Here is a 25,042-nt window from a genome sequence, read left to right on the forward strand (position 1 = left end):
GATAGTTGTATGTCATAGTTGCACATCCTTCTAGTTGCTGTATGTGGGACACGGCCTCAGCATGGCCGGAGAAGCGGTGCGTCGGTGTGCGCCCGGCATCCGAACCCCGGCCGCCAGCAGTGGAGCGCACACACCTAACCACTAAACCACGGGGCCGGCCCCCTAACGCCATTCTTAATCAGTTGTGAGTCAGGGAGACAGTCTAAAAAGAAGATTTTCTTTTTAAAAATTACTTAGTGAATGAATGAATCAGTTAATTTATTTATTTATTTATTTATTTATTTATTTTAAAGATTTTATTTATTTTTTTCCCTCCAAAGCCCCAGTAGATAGTTGTATGTCATAGCTGCACATCCTTCTAGTTGCTGTATGTGGGACGCGACCTCAGCATGGCTGGAGAAGCGGTGCGTTGGTGCGTGCCTGGGATCCGAACCCGGACCGCCAGCAGCGGAGCGCACGCAGTTAACCACAAGCCATGGGGCCGGCCCTGAATCAGTTCATTTAAATGTACATATAGTAAAATTCACTTTTTGTGGTGTGCAGTTCTATAGATTTTTAAAAATGCATCGAGTCACGTATTCACCACAGTAGTCATGATACAGAACAATTTCATCAACCAAAAAAATTCCCTCATATACCCCTTTACAGTCAACCCCTCCTCTCACCCATAATCTTTTGCATATCCTTATGGTTATAAGAGCTGTGAGTATGCAGAGCATGGGATAAACTACTACCTTTTTGAGCCATAATTTCTGTATTTGTAAAATGGCCGTATTGGTAATGACCCCGTGAGTTTGTTGTGAGGACTGTGATCAGATAATCTCTGGGGCATTACTTAGCACAGGGCCTGGAAGACATTTGATAAATTTGATAAATGTTGGTTCCTTATCCGCCTCCTCTAAAAAGCCCCTGGTTCTATTTCCTCGGTTATCTTCAGACTTAAAAATATTTTTAGTATTACTAACCTAGTGAGGATTGTTTTTCTTCTACTTATTTTTAAAAAATTTTTTATTATGGAAAATTTCAAATATAGAATTAGAGAGAGTAGTATAATGAACCCCTATATACCCATCACCCAGCTGCAACTGTTACTAACTCAGAGCCAATCTTGTTTTTCCGTCTCTGTCCATACCCACTGCATCCCCACTTCCGGGTTGTTTTGAAGTAAGTCTTGTAACTATTTCCATCTGTGAATATTTCAGTATATATCTCTAAAAGATAACTCACTTTGAAAAAATAACCACAATAGCATTGTCATACATTAAAAATTTAACAGTAGTTCCTTAATATCATTAAACATCCAGTGTTCAGATTTTCCCAATTGTATCTCTCTTCAAATCAGGATTCAAATAAGGTTCACATGTTGCAACTGGTGGATCTATCTCTTAAATTTCTTTTAATCTAAATATTCTCCCTCCCTCTCTGTTTTTTTCTTGCAGTTTATTTCTAGAAGAATATTGCCTATTTTTGAATGCTTGAAAATATTTTTTTTTTTTGGTGAGGAAGATGGGCCCTGAGCTAACATCTGCCAATCCTCCTCTTTTTTTTTTTTTTTTTGCTGAGGAAGACTGGCCCTGGGCTAACATCCATGCCCATCTTCCTCCACTTTATATGGGACGCCTGCCACAGCATGACCTGACAAGTGCTGCGTCACTGTGCGCCTGGGATCCGAACTGGCGAACCCTGGGCCGCCGCAGCAGACCACGCGCACTTAACTCCTTGCACCACCAGGCTGGCCCCAAAAATATTTTTGAATAAGTAACAAATAATTTGTGGCTTTTACTTAGGAAACTCATAATGCCAATGATTTAACTGATACATAACTTCAAGGGAAAATTGAAATGTATAGAGTTAAACTTGTTTTTGGCTGAATTATGTGATTATGAAGTCACGAATATTGACTTTTGAGACTGTAAACAGCATTTATTAAAGTTTTTAAACCCTGTTTACAGGTTAAGGACTCAGTCTCTGAGAAAACAATTGGACTGATGCGAATGCAGTTTTGGAGGAAAACTGTGGACGATATATACTGTGACAATCCACCACACCAGCCTGTGGCCATTGAATTGTGGAAGGTAAAAGAAAAATACTGCTTTTAATTTGTAAGAATGTTATTTGAGCATACTTCTGATGCATACAATTTGGATAGTGGCAATGGGGAATCTATCCTGAAAATATTCTTAGGCTTGTGTAATATTCAGGTCTATGTTAGTTTTGATAAATGAATTAAAAATCATCTGCCGATAATTTGCACAGATCTTTGATGTATTTCTTTATTAAAGGAAAAAAAAGGGAATCTGGTCTCTTTATGTTATAAATTACATATTTATTTTCTACACCTTGGGTTGCAGAATTTTTTTTTTTTTGGTGAGGAAGATCAGCCCTGAGCTAACATCTGCCAATCCTCCTCTTTTTTTTTTTTTTTTGCTGAGGAACACTGGCTCTGGGCTAACATCCGTGCCCATCTTCCTCTGCTTTATATGGGATGCCGCTGCAGCACAGCTTAACAAGTGATGTGTCGGTGCGCGCCTGGGATCCGAACCAGCGAACCCTGGGCCGCTGCAGTGGAGCGCAAGCACTTAACTGCTTGCGCTACCGGGCCAGCCCTGGTTGCAGAATTTAAACCCTACAAATTTTGAGGCACTGGCCGGTAGGTTTTCTGTTCTGTGTGCCCAGCAGCTCCTTATCTCAGTGCTTTAATCCATATTCTGGGCTGTAGAAAAACATGTATTGATCTTTTGTGAAGGGAGACTTGCTCCCACCATCGTCCAGACACAAATCTAAAACTGCTTTGTCTGGTTTGATAGAATTGCTTATTCGTTGATAAATTTTAGGTATTAGAGAATGGAAACCTGTGGACTAGAGTATTATTTGTATAGCTAGATGTATGTAGTAAATGGTTTACATTAAAGCAGTTATATGGACCCCTCATTCATAAACAGCCATGCAGAGTTTAGAAATATGCTAAACTATGAACGGAGGAAGGGAATTAGGTGTCGTTCGTCACTGATCTGTATCCCCATTGTAATATGATAGTGCCACAAGACAGTTTCTATAACAGGAGCCCCTGACAGGCTTGACAGTGGTACACCTCTTCTCAGGTCTGCGTGCCAGCAGAGGCAGGCCCCATTTCTGGGCCCCAGATTGACTTCACAGAGCCCCAGTAAGGATGGAAAGCCAGGCCCTCTCTCCCCACCAGGGACTGAGAAGAAAAAGTGGATGGGAAGCTGTGAGTATTAGATTAGTTGTTTGTCTCTATTTGTCCCACTTCTAGAACCTTGACCTAGGTGACTCAGTTTAGAGAAAAGTTTCTGTGAAATCAGAAACTCTTTCTATTTATTATTTTATACACAAACTTGACTGCAGTAGAGGTTTATGCTAAGACTTGCATTGAAGTTTCTGGCCTTTGTCAGGAAATATGGAAGATCTGAGATTCCTTTAACACAAATTTATCTTCCCTTGGCTTCTCTTAAAAAAAATCAGAAGACAGGCCAGTCCTGGTGGCCTAGTGGTTAAGTTCGGCACGCTCCGTTTTGGCGGCCCTGGTTCAGTTCCCGGGTGTGGACCTACAACACTGGTCTGCCAGTGGCCATGCTGTGCTGGCGGCTCACATACAAAAAGAGGAAGATTGGCAACAGATGTTAGCTCAGGGCAAATCTTCCTCAGCAAAAAAAAAAAACAAAACAAAACCAGAAGACATATCTGAATTACAGAATGTTTACATGTATGCCAATTTTTCCAGTTTTAATAGCTGCTTGAATCTTGATGATTGATGTTGTCCAGCATTCTGATGTGACTGGTGTTGAAGGTTAATACGAATATTTGAAAGAAGCAGGCAGTGTTCAGAGCAGTTGTCCCCATTGCATGTTCTCCATTCTGCTGGAGCATGTGCTGTTGTGCCCCTGTCCACTGAAACTTTCCATTGGTTCTTTCGGGAGTGTCAGCTCCTTTAGAAGATGAGATAGGGAACCAGTGACAGTGTGTTGTCCAGAGAGCACTTTCCTGCCGCCGTGTTTCGTTGGTGCTTTTTGGTACAAAATAGTTGAATATCCATGATTTCTTATACATTTGATATGGTCTTCTCCATTTCTCTGTGTATTAATGTTAGTGCAGTTTGAATTTATGTATATAGCCCAGGTTTTTATTCTATGTGGCTTCTATTTCCAAAGTTCTTGATACTTTATTCAGCAGGTTTTATATTTCTTATAAATATTTATTTTTTACCTTGATCTCTGATTTCCTTCAGAAGCAGACAGAAGAGCTATATTTTGTGGCCAAGGAACTACACCTGTTATAGTCTCAGCCTTGAGTAAATAGAATCTGACTTTTTTTTTTTTTTCGGTGAGGAAGATCAGCCCTGAGCTAACATCCAATGCCAATCCTTCTCTTTTTTTTTTGCCAAGGAAGATTGGCCCTGAGCTAACATCTGTGGCCATCTTCCTCTACTTTACATGGGACGCCGCCACAGCATGGTGTGACAAGCGGTGTGCACCCGGGATCAGAACCCTTGAACCCCGGGCCACCGAAGCAGAATGCGTGCACTTAACCGCTTGTGCCACTGGGCCGGCCCCAGGAATCTGACTTTTTAGTGACTAAATATTTTTAAAGTACTTTTATGTTCCAAGAATGGTGCTTGATGGTGTGGTTACAAAGATCAAACATGCCCCACCCCACTCAGACTCGTAAAAAATAAAACAAGATCAGGACTCTGTAATGACTGAGGATTCCCAGGCTGGTTCCTGGGATTGGGGAGAAAGGCCTCTAGGGAGTCCTGCTGGGTAATAGTAGTAGTGCTGAGTACCCGGAACCAACTCCATGCAGCCCTTTTAGCTTCTGTTAGATTTCTGCCAGGCAAAGTGGGCTCTGTTCTCCGTGCTTCCACCCTTTGTCACATAAATGTGTGTCGATGAGCGTGCTAGCCTATGCATTTTATTATCAGTCACATCTTAGAGTCTTCAAGTATAGGATATTCCAAAGACTTTGTTTCACTGCCATGTTTATTTATTGTGAAAATATACTTAGTGTTGGCAAGAAAACTGTGTTTTTAAAACTTATTTGTAAATAATTTCAAATTTTCAGAAAGGTTACAAAATTTAAAGAACACTTTACCCTTTATCCAGATTCACGTGTTGTTAACATTTTATCCCATTTGTTACTCATTTGTGCAGTGCTCACTCACGTGTGCATATGTGCTCTCTCTCTATGTGTGTGTGTGTATTTTCACACTCGTAATTTTTTTTTGAATCATTTGAGTGTAAGTTACATACATCATGGCCCTTTATCCCTAAGTACTTTAGTGAGTATTTCCTAATATTTTCTTATATAACCGGAACAGTTATTGACTTTTGTAAATTTAACTTTGGTCTGACACTTTTACCTAATTTTCCATTTATATTCCAATTTTGTCAGTTGACCCAATACTATCCACTATGGTATTTTTCCCCTCCAGTATAGGATCCAGTCTCGGGTCAGATATTTAGTTGTTATGTCTCTTTAGCCTACTTTAATGTGGACCATTTCTGTAGTTTCTCTTTGTCTTCTATGACATTGACATTTTTGAAGAGTATAGCCCCTCACTTTTTTTAGAACATTCCTTGTTTTGGATTTGTATGATGTTTTCTCATGATTAGATTTGGTTTATGCAGTCTTGGCCAGAATACTGCATGGGTGGTATGTTCTTCTCAGGGTATCACATCTGGAGGCACACTTTGTCCATCTGTGCTTTCTTGGCATTGTTCATTTTCATCACCCAGTCAAGATGTTGCCTGGTTTTCCCACTGTTTAAATATAATTCCTCTTGCAACTAATCAGCTTTAAGACTATGCAAATATCCTGCTCCTCATCAATTTCCCCCTAAACTTAACATTTATTGATAGTTCTTGTCTGATTCAATCTTTACTATTATGACTATAAAATGATAATTTCCAAACTCGAGCACTCTGTCCGCATTACCAGTTGGCTTTTGGCATTCTGCTATGAGGACAAGTTCTCGATCTCCTATATTTATTTATTTGTTTATTAATTATTGGTGTGGACTCATGAATTCCTGTTTTTTCCAGTAGTTTGTAATTCGTTACTATACTTATTCTGGAGTTCAAACTGTCCCAGATTTGGACAGTGGGAGCCCCTTCAAACTGGCTCCTATGTCCTTATGACGTGCACCCCCGTCAGTTTTTTGAGCACTTTCTATTTTCTGGCACAATAAAATATTCTGGTATCATTCTGACTTTCCCTTGCTCTGGCTCTGGAATCACCCATTTTTCTAGCCCTGTTTGCTTTGGGGAGAATGGTATTAGAGACAAAGATCTGGGCACTAGGTGTGTTCTTTCCTATTGGAGTGTCTCACTTGTTAAGATAACACTGCACCCTGTAGATTATTTTCTTTGGGCTTTCAGCTGCTCTTCATTTTTGGAGGAGTGGTGGTTTTGCTACATGGACTCTCTATCCTGGGGGAAGTGTGTGTCATAGGCAGGCCTAGAAGGCAGAGCCCACCACATAACAGAAGCTCGGCGTTTAATTCTTGTTTCGAAGGTAGAATCACTAGATTACTAATGTATAGGAAGAAAAGATAGGCTAGTGGAAAAGTTTTGGACATATTATCTTTACTTGGAAATATTTTGAAATGTTTTCTAGGGACATTTGCTTTTTCCCTGATATTTCTTTAACACAATTGTCCATCTGGTGATGAGTTACGACAAATGTTCCCTTACCTAGTTTTGTATTTGGTTTGTTTACTTTATTGAGATCTGCAGAAGTCATTTCTAGTACTTTGTAAAAACTTACAACACTCTTGTTTTTTTAGGCTGTCAAAAGACATAATCTGACTAAAAGATGGCTTATGAAAATCATTGATGAAAGAGTAAGTTGAAATTGCTGAAGTCTTAAGTTTTTTCTTCCTTTTTAATTCTTAAGCTAATTCTCCAGGGAGGAAATATTTTAATATGTGTATTATATTTTGGAGGAAGGAAAATTTTAGAGAACTGTGCCATTTTATCCATTCTCCACTGCATGCCGCCCACCTCAGCCCTCTGCCCCTTCACCTTGAGACAGACAGGCAGAGACAGGCACCCAGGGAGAGGCATGGGTGTGCACACCCACACTCTGCTATTTTCGTTTTTTTAAAGATTTTATTTATTTTATTTTTCCCCCCCAAAGCCCCAGTGGATAGTTGTGTGTCGTAGCTGCACATCCTTCTAGTTGTTGTATGTGGGACCCGGCCCCAGGATGAACGGAGAAGTGGTGCCTCGATGCGCACCCGGGATCCGAACCCGGGCCACCAGCATCGCAGCGCGCGCACTCAACCACCAAGCCACAGGGCCGGCCCTATTTTCGTTTTTTTAAATGGAAATTTTCAGACTTATACAAAAGTAGAGAGAATAGTGTAATATATTTTGATGTATCTGTCACCCAACTTTAATAGTGATAAACATGTCCAATCTTATTTCATAAATATTCTACCAACTCCCCTCACCAAGCCCCATTGGATTATTTTAAAGTAAACCCCAGACATCATATCATTTCATCTGCAAATATATATGTATCTTGAAAAGATAAAAAATTTTAAAAAACATAATCACAGTATGATTATCATTGCTTAAAAAATTACAGGTAATTCCCTAATATCATCAAAACTTGAGTAGTTATACACATACCTTTATGTACACCAGTACTTGGATCTCTGTCCAAATAGTAGAGGAAACCAGGGAAGTCGGATAGTTCAAGTGAATGGAATCCTATACTAAGTTCTTTGAATTAAATTCTAGTTCCAACCAAGCGTGCACATTGCTCTATGGCCTGTGCTAACTTGTGTAATCTTTCTGACACGTTGTCGGCTCAGTGTCCTCATTGGCCTGATACTTATCACATACTGTTGCCTTGAAAATGTGAGTTTACTTAGTTTATTTGGATACAATCTATTAATAACCATAGGCTATAGTAGTAATCATATAAGCCAAAGTGAGAGATAATGACTTCAACGTTTAAAAAATTGGTCTGTTGGTCTACAGAGTTAATTAGCATTAAGAAAATCTATTTTTCAGGTGTCTTCTGTTTTTATGAGGTGAAGAAAATTAGAGCACTCAAGACAAAGATATCTTATTTGTTTAGTGTTAAATAACATTTGGCATTTGTAGAGAGGGATATTTAAAAGTAAAGGACTGGGATCAATCTCCCTGCATTGATCTATAGATTCAGTGCAATCCCTATAGAACTTCCAGCTGCCTTTCTTTGCAGAAATTGGAAAGCTGATCCTAAAATTCATAATGAAATGCGAAGGACCCAGAATTGCCAAAACAGTCTTGAAAAAGAAGAACGAGGTTGGAGGACTCACATTTCCTGATTTCAAAACTTAACTACAAAGTTATAGTAATAAAATTGTGTGGTATTGGCATGGCATAGACATATAGATCAATGGAATAGAATTGAGAGTCCAGAAATAAACCCATATATTTATAGTCAATTGATTTTTGACCAGGGTGTGAAGATAATTCAGGGGGAAAGAAGAGCCTTTTCAACAAATAATGCTGGTACAACTGGATACCCACAAGCAAAAGAATGAGTTTGGACTCCTACATCACACCGTAGACAAAAACTAACTCAAAATGGATCAAAGACCTAAATGTCAGAGTTAAAACTGTAAAATTCTTAGGAGAAAACATAGGTATAAATCTTTGTAACTTTAGGTTAGGCAGTGATTTTTTAAATATGATACCAAAGGCATAGGCAATAAAAAAAAATAGATAATTGGACTTATTCAAAATTAAAAACTTCAAGAAAGTGAAAAAACAATATAGGAAAATGGGAGAAAATGTTTGCCAGTTGTATATTTGATAAGGGACTTGTATCTAGAATATGTAAAGAACTCTTACAACTGAACAATAAAAAGACAACCCAATTTAAAAATGGGCAAACGATTTGAGTAAACATTTCTCCAAGGAGGACAAACAAATGACCAATAACCCCCTAAAAAGATACTCAGCATATTCTCACTAGGGAAATGCACATCAAAACCACAATGAGCTACCAATTCACACCATTAGGATGCTATAATAAAAAAGACAATCAATAAAAGTGTTTGTGAGGACGTGGAGAAATTGGAAACCTTCATACATCACTGGTGGAAATGTAAAATAATGCAGCCACTTTGGAAAAACAGTTTGGCAGTTCTTCAGAAGGTTAAACATAGAGTTACCGTGGACCCAGCAAGTTCACTCCCATGTTTATGCCCAAGAGAAATGAAAACTTACATGTCCACACAACACTTGTACACAGATGTTCATAGCAGCATTGTTCATAATAGTCCAAAAGTGGGAACGACCCATAGTCTATCAGTGAATGAATAAACATCAATGTGGTATATCCATACATTGGAATATTATGAATAATTTCTCCAATTAAAAAGAATGAGGTACCGATAGATGTTCCAACATGGATGAACCTTGAAAACATGCTAATTGAAAGAAGCCAGATACAAAAAGCTACATATTGTATCATTGCATTTTTATAAAATGTCCAGAACAGACAAATCCATGGAGACAGAAAGTAGATTAGTGATTTGCCAGGGAATGAGGGGAGGGGGAAATGGGAAGTGACTGCTTAATGGATATGGGATTTCTTTTTGAGGTGATAAAAACATTCTGGAATTAGATAGTAGTAATAGTTGCACAACTGGAATTAGATAGTAGTGATAGTTGCACAACTTTGTGAACATACTAAAAAACACTGAATTGTATATTTTAAAAGGGTAAATTTTATGGTATGTGAATTATGTCTCAATTTTTAAAAATGTGAAAGATTTGGACATATTTTTTTTCCTGGGATCATTGCTAGTGCCATTTTCTCCTGATTGGAAAAAAGGAGGCAGGAGGGTATTACCTTGGCAATAGAGTTTTTGTAAATGTATTATTATAAAAGTGGCTAGATGTTCTTGCTCTATGATTTACATTTTTCTGTTTCTCAAATATAATATGTTCGGGTAATCAACCCTGTTACTTGATTGAGCGTGGTTTCCTTTTGGGGGTGACATCTGATTATGATCTCCTTTCTTTTTCTAGGCACGTTTTCTTTCTTAAGAGCATGGGCTTAACAGTCAAAATGTATGGATTTGAATCCTATCCCCATCATTTATTAGCTATATGACCTTAGGCATATTGCTTAATGTGCCCATGACTCAGTTTCTTCATCTGTAGAATGGAAAAAGTATTAATTCCTTGTCTTTGGAGGGCATTATTAGGATTAAGAAGATAATGTCTAAAGTGCTTAAGTAAGAGCTCAGTTAAGTCAGTTTTTCATGATAGGGCTTTAGAAGAAATTAAAAATTTAGGTGAAATTGGGGTTTAAAGGAATTAAAAATTAAGCCAACACAATGTCCATGATGTTTTGTGCATTGAGATTATTCCTGAGGTATTATTTTGAGGGGTGATTTGTAAGTATTGAATGTGTAAGACTTCAATACTTTAGTTTTATTTTAATCTTATTGTATACTAAATATATACTAAATATTTTTATTTTTTATTGAATTCTTTAGGGCAAAAAATAGTGCCATTTCTTTATAAAATATTGACAATTTAGCAAACTTTATTTGCATTTTGTTTGACTGTAGGAAAAAAATTTGGATGACAAAGCTTATCGTAATATCCAGGAACTGGAAAGTTATGCTGAAAACACACAGAGCTCTCTTCTTTATTTAACACTAGAAGTACTGAGTAAGTTTTTTTTCTATTTTCTATTTCTCGTTTTCAAAGAAAATACCTTTCAGACTTCACTCTTTCATAATTTGACAAGCTAACCAGTTTAACACTGAAGCTTTTCTTTGCACTGTCTATAAAGGAAAAACATTTTTTTTTTGAGCAAGAAGAAGAATATATGTCTTTCTGTGGAGTGCAGACTAATCAGAATTCTCAGGCTCTCATAAAAGTACTTGAGCTACCTCATGGGAATACTGTAATTAATAATCTGGGAATTGCAGATGATTTTACTTTTTTTTTTGAGGAAGATTGGCCCTGAGGTAACATCTGTTGCCAATCGTCCTCTTTTTTGCTGAGGAAGATTCGCCCTGGCCTAACATCTGTGGCCATTTTCCTCTACTTTATATGGGATGCTGCCACAGTATAAGCAGTGCGTAGGTCTGCACCTGGGATCCAAACCTGCGAACCCCGGGCCACCGAAGTAGAGCACGAGAACTTAACCACCACGGCGCCGGGCCGGCCCTGATTTTACTTTTTTATAATAGCATTTCCTACAGTTTGGAAGGCCTGTGGCCTGACTCTTCCTTCTCTGTCGATAATACTTCCCCATGTAAAAAAATTAAAAAGTGGAAGAAATAAAACTGCATTTCTAAAAGTTTTTATGAGAGTTTTCTTTTTCTTTCTTTCTTTTTTTTTTTTTTTGAGGAAGATTAGCCCTGAGCTAACATCCACGCTAATCCTCCTTTTTGCTGAGGAAGACTGGCTCTGAGCTAACATCTATTGCCAATCCTCCTCCTTTTTTTTTTCCCCAAAGCCCCAGTAGATAGTTGTATGTCATAGCTGCACCTCCTTCTAGTTGCTGTATGTGGGACGCAGTCTCAGCCTTGCCGAAGAAGCGGTACGTCGGTGCGCGCCTGGGATCCAAACCCGGGTCGCCAGTAGCGGAGCATGTGCACTTAACCACTAAGCCACGGGGCCAGCCCCTTTTTTTTTTTTTAAATAAGTAATTTAGATGATATTTTTCCTCATCTGACTTTGTTCTAAGTTGGTGAGGTCTTATTGTAATGAGGAAATTATTTGGGCCAAGGGCAATACCATCTCTTATGAAGAAAGTAATATATCTTTATGTCACCCTAAAGGAATAACACAAGTCCGTGTTGAGTTTCCCAGGCCTGTTCTGCCTGCACACTTGGTGACATGTTTGCTAGCACAATGAAAGGAGGGAGCAAAGAGCAAAATGTTTGTTAAGCATATACTTAAAATGAGGTCATATGGAAATTGCATTGAGGAGAAGAAATGGAAGACTTGTAATGTTTTTCCACATAGCTGATTAAAATTCCAAATGTGTCTTTGGTGTGCTGTAGTCTGAGGAAAACTCTCTCTCTTTTTTTTTTTTTTTTTTGGTGAGGAAGATCAGCCCTGAGCTAACATCCGTGCCAATCCTCCTCTTTTTGCTGAGGAAGACTGGCTCTGAGCTGACATCTATTGCTAATCCTCCTCCTTTTTTTTCCCCAAAGCCCCAGTAGATAGTTGCGCATTTTTCTAGTTGCTGTACATGGGACGCCACGTCAGCATGGCCAGAGAAGCGGTGCGTCAGTGCACGCCCGGGATCCAAACTCGGGCCGCCAGTGGCGGACTGCGTGCACTTAACCGCTAAGCCACTGGTCCGACCCCAAGAAAACTCTTTTATATAAAAGTTGAGATTCAGAAACCTCTTAGTGGTAAACGGTCAACCTGTCTGTCTTTGTGCCGTTTTGCTCTCATAAATCCTGTTTTTCAGATATAAAACATAGGATAAACACCTACTTTTACATGTTTAAGTAATTTCTCCAAGCTGCTTCTATTGATTAGTTTTGCATTTAAAGAGAAAAGAGCAGCCCTGTTGTCTAATTTCTAAAATCATAGGTATAAAGGATCTCCATGCAGATCATGCCGCGAGTCACATTGGAAAAGCACAAGGCATTGTCACTTGCTTGAGAGCAACGCCGTATCATGGAAGCAGAAGAAGGGTGTTCCTTCCCATGGATATTTGTATGCTGGTAAGGCTGTCATTTGTGCCCTCTAATCATTTACCTCAGGGATATATGGGGATGTCATCTCTTGGTTCTTTGCTTAGTCTGTTCAAGTAACTGCTTTGAAACGAATGCTTATTGCTTTTTTTTTAATTGGTGTTTTAATAGTTTATAACGTTGTGAAATTTTGGGTTGTACATTTTTGTTTGTCCATCACCATATACATGTCTCCCTTCACCCCTTGTGCCCACCCCCCACCCCCATTGCCCCGGGTAACCACAATACAGTTTTCTCTGTCCATGTGTTTGTTTGTATTCCACATATGAGTGAGAGCATACAGTGTTTGTCTTTCTCTTTCTGGCTTATTTCACTTAACATAATACCCTCTAGGCCCATCCATGTTGTTGCAAATGGGACGATTTTGTCTTTTTTTATGGCTGAGTAGTATTCCATTGTATATATATACCACATCTTCTTGATCCAGTCATCAGTCGGGGGACACTTGGGTTGCTTCCACTTCTTGGCTATGGTGAATAATGCTGCAATGAACGTAGGGGTGCATAAGCCTCTTTGGATTGTTGAGTTCAGGTTCGTTGGATAGATTCCAAGTAGTGGGATAGCTGGATCATAGGGTATTTCTATTTTTAATTCTTTGAGGAATCTCCATACCTCCATTTCCATAGAGGCTGTACCAACCAGTTTGCATTCCCACCAGCTGTGTATGAGGGTTCCTGTTTCTCCATATCCTCTCCAGCATTTGTTGTTTTTTGTCTTGGTGATTATAGCCATTCTAACGGGCATGAGGTGATATCTTAGTGTTGTTTTGATTTGGAATGCTTATTGCTTTTTTGCTCAGAGTTATCAGGTCAGAATTGTGTCAGTCAGGTGTCTGAGGTCTGTGGTGGAGCTGTGAGTAAGGAGTTCCAGAGGACCTCACTTGGTGTGGCTTCGTGTTGATGCCTTGCTCCCTTCCGAGCCATTACAGTAATGGTTCCTAGTGTTCACCTTAGCGTGCTCTTTATTTTAAAGGAGGAAGTAATCCATTAAAAAAGAATATTGTATATGAAAACTTGGTTTTCTGTATGAGATTCATTATTGTCTGTTCTTTTAAATTTGTTTATTGTCTTGCTTTTATATTTTTGTCCTACCTACAACTGTTGTTAATTAACATCTTGTTGCATATTCTTCCAGAAGTGTGCGTGTGTATGTGTGTCTGTGTATTCACACACACACATATTTGTACACATACATATATTTTTAAAAATAAAATAGGCATTATACTGTTCTATCACCTGTTTTCTTGAGCTAAGTTAGTTTTAACTGTGCTTTTCCATTCCTAATATAACGTATATTTCCCCACACAGCATGGTGTTTCACAAGAGGATTTTCTACGGGAGAAGCAAGATAAAAATGTGAGAGATGTGGTATATGATATTGCCAGCCAGGCACACCTGCACCTAAAGCATGTAAGTAGCCTCTTTTTGCCAAATCGTTTGGGAAGCTATCATCTCTGGATGTGGCTGTTCTTAGAGCATTGTTATGGTATTCCCTACTTGGTGGTCCGTATTCCGTCTCTCGTTGAAATCCCTGTAGATTTATCTCAGGGACTACTGTAAAGTTTCCACTTTTTAAAAATCCCCCTTTTTCTCTCTCAGCAGATGTATATACCCTTTACTGAGTCAATCAAGCCTGAGCTTCCTGAGCTAGGCTCCCTCTGATCCATCCGCTCACCATTTGTCTGTCTCTCAGGGGACAGTGTGTCTTTCTGCCTTGCCAAGGCCGATGCCTCTCCTACCTCCTCTAAGACCTTGCATACTCAGCAGTCCCCAGATGGTGTTTTCAGCCTCTCTGATAACTTGCCCCTTTTATCTTCTGGTTTGTTGCTACTGCCTTTTGAAGTTACAGGCAGCACATGGACCCTTCTGTTTCTTATGTTTCCCTCCCAACTGACCTTTTTTGAATAAGTGGTCTGCATTCATTATTACTTCAAGGCCCTCGCCACCCTGGCACTGTTCGTTGTGCTATAATTTAGCTTCCATCCTGCCTACTCTAATAATAATCGCTAGTAAATAATCTCCTTATTGCCACATTTAAAGAGTGTCTGATTTACAGAGGGTAGATGTTTATATATGTGTATATATGTATGTGTATGTTATACATATAGACATATATATCCACATTCACACACACACACATAACAGAGGTAGAATCAACTAGACATGATAACTGGATTACAGCAGAATCAGGAAGAGGGAAAGTTGAAGACTGCACAGAGTACAAGTATAGATGGTGCCATTCAGAGACCACAGTGAAAAAGCAGTGGTATGCAAGGTGCTGATCAGTAGACTTTGGACTAGCTGCTGGACATTGAATTTAAGGGGGTTAGAGGACATTTAGGGAGATGGGCTATTGAAGAAAGCCGAATTGTGACTTTGGAAGGAGGTCAGAACTGGAGATATGGATTTGGGAGTCATCCATGTAGAAGGCTTACGGTTAAAGCTCTAAGTTTGGATGCTGTTGCCCAAGGAGAATGTACATTTAGACAAGAGGATGAAGGGCAGAACCTCAAGGCCCACCTCCATTTCTCAAGTAGAAGGAGAAAGGGCCATTTATTAGGAAGAAGGAAAGAGTGATCAAAGAAGTAGGAGCACTGAGTCAGTGTCTTGGAAACCAAGGGAGGGGAAAATTCCAAGAAAGGGGAATGTTCAAGTTTTGCATGCCACAGAGAGATTGAAGAAAAAAGATGGGTATGATTATTAGTAAATCGTGGATGATCTTGAGAGCAGTTTTAGTAGACGACGGTAAAACCACCGTGTAGTGGGTTAAGAAGTGAGTCAGTAAGTAGAGGCGGCATCTGACAATATAAACGAAGACCTGGAGACAGGAGTGGGCTTGGTGAATGCAGTGTGATGGGCATCAGCCTGACGGGGCATTAGGGCTTCACAGTCTAGAGAGGTAGGGAGTTAGGTTGGATAGATGAGGTTAGAGTCAAGATGTGGAGGCCTTGGAATTCCAAGATGAATAGTTGAGACTTGATCTATCAGGGAGTTAAGTTAAAGTAAAAATAAAACAATGACTTAAGGACATTAATTTGGCTGGCCACGTGGATTGAATTAAAGGCTGGGGAACACAGAGGCAGGAAGATCAGCCAGGAGGATCTTAAATTCATGTAAACAGGAGATGAATGACGATCTCAGCTGGGGAGGTGCTGGGATTCTCAATGCAAGTATTTCTTCATTTACCCCTTACCACAGATCCAGAGGGTCGAAGGTATAAGATGTTATAAGGTAGAAAATGCCAAAGCCAATCTGTAAAAAGAATGGAATTGTTAATATAGAACTTTTTCCTGAGTCCTTTAGGGTTAGGAAGTTAATCTTAACCGGCAGGAGATGAGAGCTATTTTCTTGCTTTGGAAGGGCTATTTTCTTGCTTTCTCTGCTTTTTATTAAACTGTTATTAAACTGCTGGTGTTGCTGTGTGTTCACTTTCAGAGGGAGAGTGTTTGTTTCCAGAAATATTTATATTTCAAACCAGTTTCCTTTTGTCTTCGTTTTCAGGCGCGGTCCTTTCACAAAAGTGTTCCTGTGAAAGCATTTCCTGCCTTTCTTCAGACGGTAAGTAGATTAACAGAGAAGGCTGTTTAATTAATGAAGCAGATGTGTGTGATCTCTTGTTCTATTTTATAAGGTTCCCAATGCAGTTCTTTAGTGTGGAGTCTTGTTTTTGTTTCCCTCCCTTAGGGTGGGTTTTGTTAGTTACATTCTTTTGGTGATGGTCATGCCTGTACGTCCCAGAGGCAGGTGAGTGGAGTCGTCGCTAGCACTGACTGCAGCTAGGCTGCATTGGTTTGAATCTGCTTTGTCACTTACTAGCCATGGAACCCTAAGTTCCTTAACCACTGTGTTCCTCAGTTTACTCATAGATAAAATGGGTATCATAGGAGAAACTACCTTATAGGATTGTTAGGCTACTTATAGCGATGTAAGTATTACTTATTATTCTATTAATTTTTTTCTGTATCGTGACCATATTGTAGCATTGGTTCCTGAATACTCATTCACAGACCAATGGAATAACCTGGAAAACTTTTAAAAAATACAGATTCTTACTAAATAAGACTCTTGGGATTGAGGAGGGGGGCGTTCCTAGGAGAATCTGTGATTTTAAAAAGTTCCCCAGATGATTCTGATGTGTAGCCAGGTTTGGGAACCATTGTTGTAAAATACATAAAGAAATGAGAATAGCTTCCAATTATTTAGCACCTATTATGGACAGGCTCTGAGCTAGGTCATTTCCTACATTATTCCTAGTCATCCTAGGCACGATTTATTTCATTTTATAGATAGAAACCGAAGTTCAAAGATTTGTGATCTTTGAAAATTGAAAACTCATGCATTTTCTACAATACCAAATATATCTTCTTTTTCCCTAAAATACATTTCAAGATTTGTTTGTCCCTTCACAGCTTCTATCCTAGGTGTCTCAGATCTGAGTGTTTGAAATCATTTTGTTTCTTAACTAGGTTTACTTATTATAAAAGTAATATATTAATATTTTAGATATTCACTTAATATAAGAGGAGGCAAAAGAAGAAATTAGAATCCTCTCACAATTCCATCCTTTATAGAGATAATGTCTGTTCATCTTTCTGGACTTTATATGTTCATATAATTACATATGAGTTTTTTGTATAAATGGGGTGTCAAGCATCTCTTTCTATGCCAACATGTATTGTTCTGTATCACCGTTTTTAATGGTTATTTGGTCTTAATGGTTATTTGGTGATGTACCATCAGCTGTTTTAACTTACTCTCTAAGTTAAGCTCCATGAAGGTTAAGGACTTTGTTTTGTTCACTTCTGTAAAAAAGGTTGTTCTCAGCTCTGGATGCCCATTAAAATCACTTGGGGAGCTTAAAAACAAAAAAACCTAAAACAGTGTTGGTCCCCTCCCCAAACCAATTAAATCACAGTATCTAAGAGGTTGGATCCAGGATTGATACTTTTAAAAAGCTCCCCCAGGATTGTGAAGTGCAGCTGGGCCTGAGAACCGCTGTCTTAGACTAGTGGTTCTCACGGTGTGGTCCCTGGACCAGCAGTATCTGCCTCACTTCGGAACTTGTTAGAAATGCAGATCTTGGGCCGCACTGCAGACCTACTGAATCAGAAACTCTTGAGGCTGGAGCCCAGCTCTCAGTTTCCATCCTGTGCCATGAGAAACTGGAGGGAGTATATAGCAATTCCTGAGGGACTGCTTCTATCGTACACCTTCATTCCAGCTGGGGCACATCTCTTCTTAGTTGTTTTATGTACGGGGCATCTGTTAATTATTTTGTTCAAAGAAAAGGTTTTGCTGTTTAAAAACTATTTGAAAATGACTAGTCTGTAGTATGTTCTCTATAGATGAGGTTTTAAGAAGCCATATTCAGAAATTGTAATGTCTGAGAATTTCACAACGAATTTGTTACCTCGAACAGTTTATTTACCATTAGCCAAACTTTCCTTTGAACCAAATTTGTGAATGTCCAGTTGAACTCTAATTTTGAGGTCACATTTTATCTGTATTTTAATGGAGTTTTCTCCTAATTATAATAGCAATACATTCTCAGAGATTTAGACAATATAAAAAGAATATTAGAAGAAAATAACAATCACCTGTAATTCCAAAACCCAGAGAGAGATGCTATTTATTCTGTTCTTTTTTTAAAAAATTTTTTTTTTATTTATTCATTTTTTTTTCCCCCCAAAGCCCCAGTAGATAGTTGTATGTCATAGCTGCACATCCTTCTAGTTGCTGTATGTGGGACACGGCCTCAGCATGGCTGGACAAGCGGTGTGTCGGTTCTCGCCCGGGATCCGAACCCGGGCCACCAGCAGCGGAGCGCACGCACTTCACCGCTGAGCCACGGGGCCGGCCCTCTTTTTTTTTTTTTTTAATAATTTTATTTATTTATTTATTTTTTTCCCCCAAAGCCCCAGTAGGTAGTTGTATGTCATAGTTGCACATCCTTCTAATTGCTGTATGTGGGACGTGGCCTCAGCATGGCCGGACAAGCGGTGCCTCGGTGCGCGCCCGGGATCCGAACCTGGGCTGCCAGCAGCGGAGCGCGTGCACTTAATCGCTAAGCCACGGGGCCGGCCCTATTCTGTTCTTTTTTTAATGAATTTTTTTATGTAGTTGAAATCACACTTTATATGTCAGTGTCCTACTTATCAAGCCTTTAACCACATCATTAAAAATATCTATATATACAATATTTAATGGCTGTATAATATTCTATCCTGTCCCTGTACCTTAATTTCATTAACTATTCCTTAAAATTGGATATTATAAAACTACTAAAATGAACATAATAGAATTCTTAGAGATGGAAAGTTGATCACAAAAAAAAAGCAGGTTACACGGGGCCGGTCTGTGGCTTAGCGGTGAAGTGTGCATGCTTTGCTGCTGGCGGCCTGGGTTCAGATCCTGGGCACGCACTGATGCACCGCTTGCCAGACCATGCTGTGGCGGCGTCCCACATAAAGTGGAGGAAGGTGGGCACAGAAGTTAGCCCAGGGCCAGTCTTCCTCAACAAAAAGAGGAGGATTGGCATGGATGTTAGCTCAGGGCTGATCTTCCTCACAAAAAAAAAAAAGCAGGTTACAGAACATGATGAATAATAACACAAGCTCTTTTTTCCACAAAAAAAGGAGAGAGAACACTAAAATATCTTCAAAGTTTTTTTCTTTTATTTCTTTTAAAATGTTTAATATTTGTTATCTATAAATGAATATATCTATATATGTATGCATGTATTATAAAGCATAACATAATGAAGACCCATGAACTCACTACTCAATCCAGGAACTAGAATGTCACCATTAAATTGCACTCAGGTGTTTTCCTCATCTCATCCCCTTGCCTCTGCCTTCCTCCTCCAAGAAGCTGTCTGAATTTTGTATTTATTATTCTCTTGCTTTTATTCCAAAAAAGCTTTTCCCCATTTTATGTATTCCTAAACAATATGTTGCTTAGTTTTGTTTTTGAGCTTTATAAAAATGGACCAATTTCTGTTTATATCTTCTTGGTTCTGCGTGCACACATACACACACGTTTCTAAGATTTATCCATATTATTGCATCTAGCTATAGCACAGTCATTTCACTGCAGCATAATATTTCATTATGTGAACAGTTTATCTTTTTTCGGTCAAAGAAAACTTCTGGGTTGTTTCCAGGTTTTTTGCTAATATGACACGAGGCAGCTGTGCACATTCGTGCACATATCCTGTTGTACATATTTATAAGTTCAGGGTTTAAAAAGTGGATACTGAATTTGTTTGTATGTACACTCATCTGTTTATAAGTGTATAGAAAAAGAAGTCTGGGAGAAAATACAATCCTTTTTGTTTTCTTTTTGCTCATCTGTATATTCTAGAGAATCCATAAGCATGATTTCTGTTGGATTCACAGGTTGTGCTGCAGAACTCTAGGGGGAGCTGTGCACCTGGACTGAGAAGGGAGTGGTGCCTCTTAGAATTGTGCAGTGCAAAACCAGTGGTTTCTCTGTTTAATGAAAAAGTTACTGAAATAAAATAAAAATTTATAAATTAATAAAAATAACTGAAAACCGTAAAATAAAGAGCACTGCCCATCGCAGTGTTTTCCATCCTGCCCCCATCCCGATGAAAGCTTTATCAAGTTTTGTGTGATGGGGGAAGCGTGGGATGACATTTATAGGGATCTGTGATTGTTCTCCTTGCTTGTAAAATCTTTTCTAGCAAGAAGATGAAGACCCATTAAACTTTTTTACAAAATAATTTTTTAAACAAACCGCTTGAGCTCCCCCTCATGGCACAATGCATTTCTTTGGGCAGGGAGTAGTGGTGGTGTTCATTTTCCTTGATTGAAACACCCCTTTTGTATTCTACAGAATCTAGTAATAAGACCGGACAAACAATAATTTCTCTAATCTTTCACATTTTGACCAGAACACTATAAATTATGATCAGAGTTGCCTTGATATTTCTAGTAATAGCTTTATGATCCTGTTTTACTGGCCTAATAGAAACTTCTTAGAAGATGTCTTTATTTTCTCTCTCCCTTTTAAAATTCTCATTTAAAGTCTTAGTATGGGGGCCGGCCTGGTGGCGCAACAGTTAAGTTCGCGCATTCTGCTTCGGTGGCCCGGGGTTCACAGGTTCGGATCCTGGGCATGGACCTACTCACCACTCATCAAGCCATGTTGAGGCAGCGTCCCACATAGGAGAACTAGAAGGACCTACAACTAGGATATACAACTGTGTACTGGGGCTTTGGGGAGAAAAAAGAAAAAAAAGAGGAAGATTGGCAACAGATGTTAGCTCAGGGCCATTCTTCCTATAAATAAATAGGTAGATAGATAGATAGATAGATTCTTAGTATATAGAAGACCATTGTAGAGAAACTAAAATAGCCTTAATACTTGTTACTTTTCTTTAGTTTCTTTTAAAGACTTAATCATTCTATGATCTAGTGACCATTGTTCTCTTTTTCCAGGTTGCTCTGGAGGACTATTTAAAGAAAATTCAACAAGTGGATTTTGATATATTCCACCCATCTTTACAGCAAAAGAATACATTACTTCCATTATCTTTGTATATTCGGTCATGGAGAAAAAGATATTAAAATTATGGTACTGGTTTTAATTTACTTTTATTTGTTTTACAAAAGTATACTAGTTAGGGTTCTTGTTTACAAACAATAGGAACTGACTCTCTTAAGGAGAAAACGAATATATTGGATGGATGTGTGTAGCTCACAGAGTTGATGAGAAGTTGCTCTGGGGCTAGGGTGCCAAGACACTGCCAAGATTCTGCCTCAGGCACCGCCATTGTCACCACCAGCCCAGACAGTGTCTGCTGTGCCATCCCTGTAAAGTTGGAGCCCCAGGAGGGAGCATCGGTTTAGCTCTGCTTAGGCTGCAGGCCATGCTTCAGCCACCAGAGGGCAGGGAGAAGGAATGTCTCCTTCCTTCTTCACTCTTGGAGAAGAAGGGGGAAAGGGCTCAAGAAGTGCTGGGTTAGCACACTGAGCAGCCAGAACTCAGGTATCTATTACAGCTGGGTCACAAAGAGTGACATTAATATTTGAGGAGTGTCAGTCATAATGTTGAGGGCTTTATATTCCTAACATTTAATCTTTACGACTCTATGGAAGTGTATCCATGATGATTACTTCTTTAAGATAAGACAGCTGGCTGGCAAGAGTTGGAATCCTAATTTGACTTGAGGTTTGGCTGATTCGAAAGCTTTTACTTTTTTGTTAACCCCACAGCTTTCCTCTCTGTCATTCAATATTATTATGATCATGAACAAAATTGTATTAACAAAATGTGTATTAATGTAAATTATATTATGAAAATTGTAGTGAATATTCATTAAGGGGATAGTATATTTTTAAAAACTAGTGCACTATTTGAGCTTCCTAGTGATAAGCTCTGTGCTGTATACTTTCTCCAATGTTCTCATTTGATCTTTAAAACTCTATGAAATAAGGAATTTTTTTGGTAATTAAAAAATTTAAATTATAAAATACATACTAATTGCAAAAAACCCCAAAATTGTTTGCCTTGCTGCTAATTGGCAGATCTGGACTCTGCACGGGTCTCCGCCTCACAAGACCAGGATTATGCTGCAGTTTCCTTTTCCTACCTTTTCAGTGGTCTTGTCTCCTGCCCACTACCACCTCTGGTGTACTGTTCTCTATCCTATCTCTCTTAAGCCTTTGGTTGCAGCTATGAATTAGTGCCTAGATCAATTGTGACTTAGTGATGGCTTAAAATACTACATTTTTGCAAATAAAACTCAAAGTGAGGGCAAGAATACATTGTTTTTTTTCATCTAGGGATCCCCCAGCATCTAGAATGGCTTCTGATTTAGAGCGAGTAGAGATTAATAAACGAGAGATTAATAAATGTATAATTGAATGAATGTGCAATGTGGTTGTATATGTTAGTATACTCTTAGTTGATAACTGATGCTGAACGAATATCCTCTTGTTTAATTCTGTGGCTTTAGAAAGGCTTTTAGCTTATCTGAAAAAGGCAAGTACAAGGAAATGGGACACATTTCCTCTTGGGATTCTGAATGATCCGGGGTTGAAGAGTTCATTAGAGACAGTCTTTGTTAGTAATAAGAATTGTCTGTGGGTCTTCCGAGGTTAAATTTGGCAGCAATCAGCTGCTAAGCATCTTGGTTGCTATCTAAGGGTCTTAAAGAGTTTAAACACTCGACTGGATTACTGCATTCTTTACTGGCTCAGAAACCAATTTACTATTAAGTAAATAATTTCAAAATACTTTCTAAGCCATTTTAAATTTGATGCTTTAGAGATTTGGATGAACTGAAGTTTCCAGTCTCACAGATATTAAGATGAGATTTTATTCAGAGACAGTTACAGTACTATTCACTTCGTGGCATAAAAGATACTCCCTTAGATGGTGCCAACATTCTTTTTCATTTTTCAAACCTGTTTTTTTATTAGAGCATTTTAAAGGAGTCAGATATATTTTCAAACCATTTAAGATATATTTTGATATGAATGGGTGGAAAGTAACAGATAACAAATGTTAGATATAAATTACAGATTAATCTCAATGTAGGTAAAGTTGCATATCATTATAAAATATGTTTTGGATAGTTCCCAATCAACTGGCAAGATTCTTTCTGTCCATTTGGTTAAATCTCCCTTTTGATGAAATTAAATTACTCTTAAGAAATATAACATCAGCTAACACTTATTGAGCATGAACTTGGATAGGTGGTGTGCTCTGCACATTAATCTTCACAGAGAAGTAGGTCTTCATTTTCCAAATGATAAAACAGCCTCAAAGATGTTAAGTTCAAGGTCACACAGCCATTAGAACTAGAGCTGGATGCCAAACCCACATTACTTCAACCCCAAAGCCCACAACCCATGTATTTTTACCATTCTTGAGATTGTAAAATAAATTGCCAAGTTTAAAAGCCCAAGGGCACAACTTTTTTCATAAGTAAGTATTACTGCATAAATTTTAGGTACAAAATAGGTAAGAAAAGTATAGTTACTATATAAATTCCAACTACAAATTAGATGAGAGAGAAATAGGCAACTGAAATAGATATTAAGTGCTGGTCACTGGGTATATTCATGAAGGGCGTGTCACCACTTTTGAGGTCGAAGAATGTTTCCCAGAGGAGGTGGACTGTGAGGAGTGGCAGGAAGGTTGGGTAGGAGCCAGGGTTGGGGAGGGGTGTAGATATTGTGGGGAAGGTCCTGGCTGAGGGAGCAGTGTGAACAAAGGCCAGGAGGCAGAATGGATAGTCTATGTCAAGACTTAATTTTTTGGTTTTAACTTATGTAAAAAGAACAGACAGAATGTAATGTCCAGAGTTCTTAGGAAAGTTTGTGAATAAAAAGTGGCCACATTCCCTGGTCTAGTGAAACATCTTGTATTAAGATCAAAGACTTGAGAGTTTATATTTTGCCATTTCAGCAAATCCCTAGATTCCCTTGGGTGTGTTTTAGGTCATATAAATAGGACTTCTCTGAAGACACTGGCCTGATCGATTGCCTTGTCCAGAAAGACCTACAGAGTTATAAATATTATGCAGATGGTTATTGAAAACATAACAAAACATTATCCTTGTTTTGGAGAATAAACATTGTAACATTGTTACCTGTAAGGAGGACTGAGCCAGAAACCACATACGCCCAGAACTGGGAAGGATATCAGAGGTGGGTTGCAAGGAGGGGAGAGGAGTTGGGGGAGTGACTGTGAGAATACATTAAATAACTTGGACGCTTCACTCTACCTGCATTTTCCTGTAATGAACATGTATTTCTTAGGTAACTGCAAAGTTATTTCTTAAAAATTAGGACCCTTTGAATGAGAAAGATAGTGGTAGGCAGGGACTGGGATTAAATTTGTGAATAATGAATAGATGGATGGGCCTGAATTTTTCCATCAAATCTGTATATATCAGTGAAAACGGTATTCAGCAACAAAAAGGAATAATGTTTGGTGCAGATGATTAAATATGTAATTCATTCTGTAGTATAAGCTGAATAAAGCAATTTTAACAGTTTAGATACAGAGCAGTAGAATATAGTGCTATGAAGTACTTCTCTTAAGAGTGTGGGCTCTGGAGGAGCCTCACTGCCCGGATGCAAACCCCAGTTCCACCACCCCACTAGCTGGGTTACCTCAGCAAGTTATGTGAACTCGCCCATGCCTTAGGTTCTCCATTTGTAAAATCGGCAAAATCGTAATACCCACCTCAATGGTTGTTGTGAGGAGTAAGTGAGTTAATATATGTCAAGTGCCTAGAACAGTGACCTACTTG

The 25,042-nt window shown here is 38.8% G+C and overlaps 1 protein-coding gene across 5 annotated transcripts in view; it reads left to right on the forward strand.

Moving 5' to 3' along the window:
• The window catches only part of NDUFAF6 (NADH:ubiquinone oxidoreductase complex assembly factor 6), a 37,774-nt gene that overhangs the window by 9,361 nt on the left and 3,371 nt on the right, over positions 1-25,042 (forward strand). For 2 of the 5 annotated variants that reach the window (XM_058564648.1, XM_058564649.1), the window contains exons 3-9: positions 1,953-2,075; positions 6,803-6,859; positions 10,601-10,703; positions 12,591-12,724; positions 14,062-14,163; positions 16,255-16,311; positions 21,216-21,351. In XM_058564648.1, coding sequence (XP_058420631.1) covers positions 1,953-2,075; positions 6,803-6,859; positions 10,601-10,703; positions 12,591-12,724; positions 14,062-14,163; positions 16,255-16,311; positions 21,216-21,344 — 705 coding nt within the window. In that variant the 3' untranslated portion in view covers positions 21,345-21,351. Of the gene's footprint in view, positions 1-1,952; positions 2,076-3,101; positions 3,230-6,802; positions 6,860-10,600; positions 10,704-12,590; positions 12,725-14,061; positions 14,164-16,254; positions 16,312-21,215; positions 22,649-25,042 lie in introns of those variants that run through there. The other 3 variants (XM_058564647.1, XM_058564650.1, XM_058564652.1) reach the window with 2 other exon arrangements.

This window comes from Diceros bicornis, chromosome 21 (assembly GCF_020826845.1).
Source record: "Diceros bicornis minor isolate mBicDic1 chromosome 21, mDicBic1.mat.cur, whole genome shotgun sequence".
NCBI lineage: Eukaryota > Metazoa > Chordata > Mammalia > Perissodactyla > Rhinocerotidae > Diceros > Diceros bicornis.